The sequence below is a fragment of the Portunus trituberculatus genome, unplaced genomic scaffold, assembly GCF_017591435.1.
Source record: "Portunus trituberculatus isolate SZX2019 unplaced genomic scaffold, ASM1759143v1 PGA_scaffold_64__5_contigs__length_350985, whole genome shotgun sequence".
Classification (NCBI taxonomy): Eukaryota; Metazoa; Arthropoda; class Malacostraca; order Decapoda; family Portunidae; genus Portunus; species Portunus trituberculatus.
Window position 1 is genome coordinate 193,602 of NW_025541705.1, and position 9,674 is coordinate 203,275.

Consider the following 9,674-nt stretch of genomic DNA (forward strand, 5'->3'; position numbering starts at 1 on the left):
TTTCATGTTTCTTGTTATATATGTGTCAATTTCATTATGGGTTATTAAAGTAGCTTTTAAAGTGACCCCTTTGCATTTCCTCACCAGTTGAACCTGCAGTGTTTTTTTTATTGTTATTGTTCACCGGCTCTCCGATGCCAATCTTACCAGTTTAACCGGTGAACGTAACAATTGGCGACCGTGACAGGACCATTATAACCCATGTTCAGTGTTCCATTTTTCCAGTGACTTTTTTCTGTGATTGCTTGTGTTTCTGTGGTGTTGTGACTCTGATGTGTTTTTTTCTGTGACTTACTCTGCGTGTGGTTTAAATTTACCTTTGTGCGATCAAGTGGCTCCTTTTGGGTTAAACGTGCTTCGTGACTTTCATTGGTATCGCATAGCAGTGGTAGAGCAGGAAACCAGGTAGAAAGGCGTGTTCACCGATAGCACTTATCTCTATTTTTGCACATAGGCAGGTGTGTAATAAGTGTTATCCAAGTGTTGGGATCATCATATGTTCATGCGAACCCTCAATTCCCTCACTTCGCGGATCATTTTTCTCGCTAGTTAGAATCGGCCATTTTAACTAGTCTCTCAGACTAATCCGCCTCCTTATCAATAACAAGTCTCAGTACAATTCGCTCCTCACTCTCAAGTCTCGTAACTAGAGTAATCCGGATCCCTCTTAATGCCGTAACTCTCTAGTTTACCCCTCATTAGTGATTGTACTCATAAGTGTTTACTTAAGTATAATCTAGGTAATTTCCAAGGTTGCCTTTATTATCACTCTGCCAAGTTCCTCACTTAAGTAATTCGCTTATCATTTTTTTGTTGTTGTTGTGGTTTAACATCTATTTAATATGGCTTCCGCTCAGTTTAACGTTGAAGATTTTTGTGCCGACCCTTCTCTGGAACAACTTAAAGATGCTAATATAAAGAAGGACCAATGGAAGACCATCACTAAACATTTTGATGTTCCCATCACGTCTCAGATGACTAAAGAGGTCATTAAGAATGTAGTTGTTGAACATCTAGTGCAAGAAGGTCAGTTGCTAGGAAATGCCATAGAAGAGTTAACTCCCATGTCAGCCTCTACGAGGACTATAATACACAGTCCCCAGGAAGAACAGGATAAGAGTAGGATAAGTCAATGGGAAATTGAGAAGCTTAAACTAGAATACCGGATGCATGAAAAACAAATGCAATTACAGGCAGAAAAAGAAGCGAAAGAAATGCAACTACAGGCAGAAAAAGAAGCAAAAGAAATGCAACTACAGGCAGAAAGAGAAGCGAATTACAGGAAAAGTGTTTCTCCAGGGCATCAAAAGCGCTGTTGCATCAGTCCGTTTATTGGGCAAAGATTCAACCTGTGAACAATATGTAACACTCACCACGAATTCCCAAAACAAGCCTTGCTCACAACCTTAATAATCCATGTGTAGGATGTTACCTCAAAGTAATCTTAGAATATCACATTCAATTATCACTTAATTCACATCACATTCAATATAAAGAATCAGAGGAAGTAGCAGTTAATGACTGCTAATAGACCAACAATACTATCACAGGTAGCTGGATAAAGCAGGATTTACAAATAATAATACAAGTATGTACTGATAACAACCAATAATAATGAACCAACCAGTACCTGTCAGTAATAATGACTCACAGTATTGACGACACAGATGTCCCGGAGAGAAGATCCCAAACAAGGTAAATATACACAGCGTCCCCACAGCATAAACACCCCATCACGTATCCAACCATCTACCGCTGCAACAAACGGTTACAGTGACATACAAATCATAATCCATCATCATCACAAATCATACGTAAACCACTTTGTCTTCAATATCGTCTCACACAAGCAGGAAATACGCACTACCAAATCCTTGGCTACGAGCGGAACAAAATAAATATGGCGGACTATCACATAGTCCCTGAATTCACACTACATACCTTCCAGCAAACCCGAATAGTAGCGGCACAGATGCACAACACGCCCTCCAATCCACTCCAGCGTCACAAGTATCCTTCCACACCCCACACGCCAATCTGCTGGACTGGCCAGCCCGTTCACCTGTCCCTTGAGTCTTGACCATGCCTCCACTCCGCCACATCCACAACAAAAGACAATGGCAAAGCGCAACATACACCCTCCGCTCCGCCACGTCCACAACAAAAGACGACAGCGAAGCGATACATCCACCCACTCGACATAAATTAATAAAATACATAACAGCAATTGAATTTATCATTGGTCGTAATGATACACTCCCACACGGAGTTATGTTACATATGACATTGCAAAACAAACAAAAAAATGTACAAACAAATACGAATACATACAATGAAACCAGCGAGATACACAGTAATGCATAAAAAAGGGTAACATTCAGTATAAACTCAAGTACGTTCCTCAATGGGCAAAATTACCACGATACGATGAGCAGATCTCTTTACAAGTATATCTTTTCACCCTTATACCTAACACCACCTCTCTGGGGTTTATACCTAAGAGTAACATTTCGTACCTTACCATCTTTGCTTTCATTTGCTACTGCAACCTCAGCAAACTTCCACGTCCCCCGTACAATATTGCTGTCCTGAAACAACACAATATCACCGATCTGTAAATTACGGCGCTCAATGTGCCACTTTTGACGAATCAGAAGAGTGGGAAAAAATCCTAGTCCATTTTTTCCAAAATGAATCTACAATGCGCTGGTGGAACTGCAATCGAGATTCATGACTAGGAAAGTGCTCAAAGACACCCTTTGGAGCTTTGTTAGAGGTACGTCCAAGGAGGAGGTCGTTAGGGCAAAGGTATTTTCCAAGTTCTGGATCACATCCTGGCTTTATACCTATAGGTCTTTCATTTAGTATATTTGAAATCTCAAAAAGGGTTGTCTGTAATTTACTGAAGGTTAATACATTATCACCGATAGCCACAGTCAGACTTCTCTTAAGGGATTTGATTAGACTTTCACTAGCACCGTTTTGCCATGGTGCGTCTGCTGATGCATTGAAAACCCATTTAACCTCTCCCCCTTTATTGCAAGCAAAATCTTGTATGTCATCAGAACTTAACCTGGACAGATCTATCAATCCTTTACTGGCGGCAGTCAGTTGAGTACCAACATCTGAATAAATTTCACGCGGACATCCTCGGATAGATACGAATCTTCTAAGTCCATCAAGGAAATCCCTAGTGCTATACCCTTCAATTAGATCCAGATGAACAGCACGAGTGGCCAAACAGTTGAAGATTACACCGTAAGCTTTACCTCTTGAGCGACCCTTGACCATATCTTTAACTAAAAGGGGGCCGTACAAATCTAGGGCAGTGTAGGTAAACGGAGGAGATGGTTTGAGGCGTTCTTCTGGCAGCTGTCCCATAAGTTGACCAACTATTTCTTTCCTCAGTTTGCGACAGGTGATGCATTTGTACCTCACAGATTTGATCATGTTCCGGACCTTTGGTACCCAAAACTTGGATTGAATCTTGGCTAAAGTTACTTCAATGCCAGCATGGTCCAGACGATGCATAGATTCCACATACAACTTAGTAAAGTCATGATCAGGAGAAAGCAAAATAAATCCGTCCTGATCATAGTTATTCTTTAACCATTTAGGGATACGCTGACCGACAACAATCACCCCAGCTTCATTTCTGGTAGGCCCTAACCTACGGTACTTAGTTTCCCAATCAGGATCAAGTTCAGATTGAACTTCCTTCACCCACAACATTTCAGCGATCGCAAGATCTTCTACAGTTGGAGTTAAAAGTGATTCTCTAAGAGATCGGGATCTGATCGCCCGTATGACACGACTGGTAACCCTTATCAGTTTCTCATGGCTATTGAACCGAGAAATATCAAACAATTTGCAAAGACCTGTGGTAGTAACATCAGCATCAGCGTGAGAAATGAAGATGCCCACTTTATCAGGTAATTCCGAGACAGGGTCTTTCCTTATAGGCCACATGCTGATAGGGAGAGACAGGAAGGCGGGCCCCATTTGCCAAATGGATCCTTCAGCAAGATCAACAGGTTTAGCAGGTTTGGTGGTCATGTCCGCCGGATTGTCTTTCCTAGGTATCCACCACCATTCCTCGGGATTAGTTTTACTTTGAATCTCGGCAATTTTCGTAGCTGTAAAAGTACCAAACCCGAAACTCTCCTTCTGAATCTGAGCCCGGACAATAGCAGAGTCAACAATATGTATTACAGATTCAAAGTTATAGTTAAGTTCCTTTGTGATGGTCTCTCTCATCCGAGCTGCAAGTAGGGCTCCACAAAGTTCAATTCGAGGGACTGATAACTGCTTGAGCGGGGCAAGTTTAGACTTAGCCATCAAAAGTCTAGAGCTAAACATTCCTGTACGATATTCCCATCTAACGTAAGCACAAGCTCCATATGCTATAGTAGACCCGTCTGAAAATATGACCAATGTAGGGTTACCAACGTGGTCAGCTTCCCTAACACATCTGGGAAACCATAGAGTTTCTAACTCAAACATCATCTGGAAATAATCCAGCCATTCACTTCTAATCTGTGGCAACACTGCATCATCCCAACCGTATTTTGCATCTTCATCACCCTCTGGACAGACAAGACGCCTCAACATCAATTTTGCCTTTAAAGTTACAGGGCAGACAAGTCCCAAGGGGTCAAATTGGGTTGCAATCTGACTTAAAAGCATTCTCTTGGTCAAATACTGGGGTGTCTCACCGGTAAGGTTATCCGGTTTAAGATCTGGGCCCGTATGTGTCTTGCGATGTTTGGGAGAAAAATTTATTTTCACACTAAACACAAATACGTCTCTGTTGGGTTCCCACACAACACCCAAGACTTTTTCTTTTTGAGTTTCTGCTAGATCCAGTTTGCTAGGGTTATGAGCACCTGACAGAATCCAATGTTTCACCTTAAATCCTCCTTGGCCTAAAACAAATTCAATCTCTCTCAGTAAATTGTTTGCTCCCTCATAATTGTCACAATTTCCTAGTATGTCATCCACATAGCTGTTCTTCACTATGGCATTGACTGCAACAGGGTACTGGTCTTGAATTATTTCCGCAGTTAATCTTAAAGCAAGCATGGCAATGGTACCACTAGGCTTATCGCCGAAAGGGACACAAGTTAAAACATAATGATCTGGTTTGTTATGGACCTTCAAGTCTCGCCACAAAAAGCGATGGCAATGCTGATCAAATAAGGACATATGGATGGTATTGTACATTTTGGCCAAATCTCCGGCGAACGCCACCTCCTCTTCTCTGAATCTCAACAGAACTCCTAGGAGAGAATTCAAAACATCTGGGCCCTTTGCCCACATTTCATTTAAGGAGAAGTTCATGTACTTGGCGGAAGAATTGAAAACTATCCTAAGTGGAGTAGAACTTGAGTCTGGCTTTAGCACTTCAGTGTGAGGAATATAAAATACTGGTCCATCGTATCTGTAAATCTCATCCTCAGTCAATTTCCTTGCGACTTTCCTAGCAATCATATCATCAATTTGACTCTGGTAAGCCTTGCAGTAATCTGGTCCTAGTTTATTGAGCCTCTTTTCTGTGGCAATCAGTCTTGCAAAAGCAAGGATACATTGTTGGGCAAAAGACGGGGATCTTTTATCCAGGGATAGCTGACAACCCACCTACAGTCTGCCGAATCAAATATATATATATATATATATATATATATATATATATATATATATATATATATATATATATATATATATATATATATATATATATATATATATATATATATATATATATATATATATATATATATATATATATATATATATATATATATATATATATATATATATATATATATATATATATATATATATATATATATATATATATATATATATATATATATATATATATATATATATATATATATATATATATATATATATATATATATATATATATATATATATATATATATATATATATATATATATATATATATATATATATATATATATATATATATATATATATATATATATATATATATATATATATATATATATATATATATATATATATATATATATATATATATATATATATATATATATATATATATATATATATATATATATATATATATATATATATATATATATATATATATATATATATATATATATATATATATATATATATATATATATATATATATATATATATATATATATATATATATATATATATATATATATATATATATATATATATATATATATATATATATATATATATATATATATATATATATATATATATATATAATATATATATATATATATATATATATATATATATATATATATATATATATATATATATATATATATATATATATATATATATATATATATATATATATATATATATATATATATATATATATATATATATATATATATATATATATATATACTTGAAAAACAGGGCGTCTATACTGTACACGGTACAGGAGAGAAGACCCACAAAAGGACGGTTATCTTCATTATATCCACTTCACAAAACTTTGTGAAGATGATATAATGAAGATAACCGTCCTTTGTGGGTCTTCTCTCTGTATATATATATATATATATATATATATATATATATATATATATATATATATATATATATATATATATATATATATATATATATCCCTCTGCAACTTTGATGGTCATGATTTCAAGAGTTTTATAGATCCCAGTGGCTCTATACATTCCTTTAATCTACTGGTATGCGATATACTTCTGTATTTTCAGATTCAGAGTTTGAATCTAAGTGGACAAGATATAATCCGATTCCCAAATTGAGATTTTGACAAGAAACTGTGAGCAATTATCCTCATGACTACTATATATTAATTTATATTAATCCTTATACTAGTGGATAAGGTGGTGAGTGTGGGATCGGACAGACGTCCACGCGTAGGTTCGAATCTTACCACTTACCTCCTTGATACTTTGCCATTTGTCAAGTGGTTTAAAGTTAACAATATGTCACCAGGATACCCAGGTTTTAGAAAAATACACCAAAGATGCGCTTGCGTTGTAATATGGGCCGTAATATTGGTACTATTATAAATAAAATTGCCTGCACCACTAGTGGGTGGTAGCTGAACAGCGCTTCCCATACTCTTTAAGTAAACCTACAGACGCTATAGGCCACAACATGAAAAGAAAAAAAACATGCTTGGTAAAACACGAAATCTATTTTTTTTTTTTCGTTGTATTAGATACATTGACATAGAATAACATAATTTACAGAAGTCAGAGTGTTTTTTTGTTCCTACCCACAAAATGCTTCCAAATCAAATGCTTTTGTTTAATCATTTTATGAGGTATACTGCTGATTAGAGGATGGCAGAAGTGCTATTATTTCCGCTGCTCTGTTCCTATATCCGCTTCCAAATAGCGAACGGAGGAGCGCGAATGCCAAAATTTAGAAATAATAATGGTGAAGCAGGGTGTGAACACTTCAAAATCGTAGTCCACTCTTCCGCTCGCTATTATTATTTTTTTTTCTTATTATCCGCTCGCGCATTCCGCTCCTTCCCTCTCTTTTTTACTCATTCTCAGCTGCCACTCCTCTCCACTCGCGCTCACTCTCTCCATTTTCTGCTTTCGCTCTCCACTCTCCACTAGCGCTCCCCGGTACCCGCTATCTGTTCGTGCTCGCCGCTCTCTGTTTGCAAATGTTAGGTGATGAAGGTGAAGGGGAGGAGAAGGAGGAGGAAACTTAACTCAACAGAAGGAAGTAAAAGACACCTACCGAAACGAAAACTTACTCCAAGCGAGGTCTAATAGCACTAGTTCAGGGGATCCTGTGAACTTTCCATTAAACCTAGTTGTGATCTCGCTGAACGTTTGTTTCCATTTGTGTCTCACGACTTAGGGGGACAGTCACAGCCTGCCCTCTAAACACAACTCTCATAATTCTCATAAAACTACATGCACTTACCACGCACACAACCTCACTTAGAATTAGAGATAAAAAAAAACGGCGACTCCAAATCCAGCCTTGGAGAGTCTTTCTGGGGAGGGGAACAGAAATGTCCCCAGATCAGACTGCTCTCTCGTTGACGACCCAAAATGTCTTGAAACCTCCATCAACTTTTTCATTAACTTATGCAACATTAGCAGTCTTAGATCTAATTTTCCATCTGTGGAACACCACCTCTCCTTTACTAAACCTCATCTTCTTTCCTCACCGAAACACAGCTGTCTAAGGAAACTAAGAGTAGGCCCTTCTCTGTTCCCTCCTACTTTCTCTATTCTCATTTTCGCTCCAAAGCTGGACTTTGCATCTATGTAAGAGAAGTTGCCCATATTAGGTACTTCAGCCTTCCATCTCATAAATCTCACGCACGTTATATTTCTGCCCGGAATCATGCCAAGTCAGTTCTTCAAATTACCAAACACTCCTTCATAAATAGAAAACGTCAATATCTTTCAAACTCTAACACCACTTGTGACTTCTGGCATCTGTCCAAAAACTTCTCCAATAACTTTATTTCTTTATCATTCCTTCCTTTATTTCATCCTGATGGCACCATTGCCATCTCTTCTCTCTCTAAAGCTGAACTCTACTCTCAAACCTTTCCTAAAAACTCCACCTTGCATGATTCTGGGCTTGTCCCTCCCTCTCCTCTTCCCTCTTACTATTTCATGCCTTCAATTCTTTATAGTGATGTTTTCCATGCCTTGGAAGGCTTATGGACCTGATGGGGTCTCTTGTATTGTTCTCAAAATCTGTGCTTCCATGCATGCACCTTGCCAGGTCAACTCTTTCAAGTATGCCTATCGACTTTCATATTTTCTTCTTGATGGAAGTTTGATTAGATTCAGCGTGTTTCTAAAAAGTGTGACCGTTCTAATCCCTCATATTACTGTCCTATAGCTTTAATAGCTTTAATCTCTTGTTTATCTGAAGTTTTGAATCATTCCTCAATAGGAAGAATCTTAAACATATGTCACTTCACAATCATCTATTTGATCGCCAGTTTAGCTTCCGTCAAGGTCGCTCTATTTGTGTTCTTCTGACGTTCCTTACTGAGTCTTGGTCATCCTCTTTTAGAAATTTTGGTGAAACTTTTGCTGTCGCGTTAGATATATCAAAAGTTTTTGATTAAGTCTGGCACAAAGTTCTGATTTGAAAACTGCTTTCCTACGGTTTCCATCCTTCTCTCTGCAACTTTATCTCAAGTTTCCTTTCTGACCATTCTCCTAAATCTATAAACAGTGGTGTTCCTCAGGGTTCTGTCCTACCACCCACTCTCTTTCTATTATTCATTAACAACTTTCTTAACCAAACTTCTTGTCCTATCCACTCCTACGTTAATGATACCACTCTACATCTTTCCACGTCCTTTCAGAGACGACCAACCGTTCAGGAAGTCAACAGATCACGCAGGGACGCCACAGAACGCCTGGCTACTGATCTCTAAAATTTCTGATTGGACAGAGAAAATTTTGTAGTTTTTATATGCCTCAAAAACTCAGTTCCTCCATCTATCAACTCAACACAACTACTTTTCGTTTCAACAACTCCTCTCCTTTGACTGACTGCCTTTAGCCTCTTTCTTACCACCGAAAGGTTGCATCTCTTTCTATCTTTTATCGCTATTTTACATGCTAACTGTTCTACTGACATTGCTAAC

General features: G+C 37.5%; 2 protein-coding genes across 2 annotated transcripts; both read right to left on the bottom strand.

The window, feature by feature from the left end:
• Positions 1-1,253: 1,253 nt before the first annotated feature.
• LOC123500994 lies at positions 1,254-2,662 on the bottom strand. Its single transcript, XM_045249549.1, has 3 exons — positions 1,942-2,662; positions 1,652-1,755; positions 1,254-1,349 (listed from the first exon to the last, which is right to left on the bottom strand). Exons 1-3 carry the CDS (start codon positions 2,132-2,134, stop codon positions 1,254-1,256), a joined length of 393 nt encoding a protein of 130 aa, XP_045105484.1. The 5' UTR covers positions 2,135-2,662.
• On the bottom strand, positions 2,629-6,985 carry LOC123500995. The gene is made up of 2 exons (XM_045249550.1): positions 6,967-6,985; positions 2,629-5,552 (listed from the first exon to the last, which is right to left on the bottom strand). Exons 1-2 carry the CDS (start codon positions 6,983-6,985, stop codon positions 2,629-2,631), a joined length of 2,943 nt encoding a protein of 980 aa, XP_045105485.1.
• Between the last annotated feature and the right edge of the window lie 2,689 nt (positions 6,986-9,674).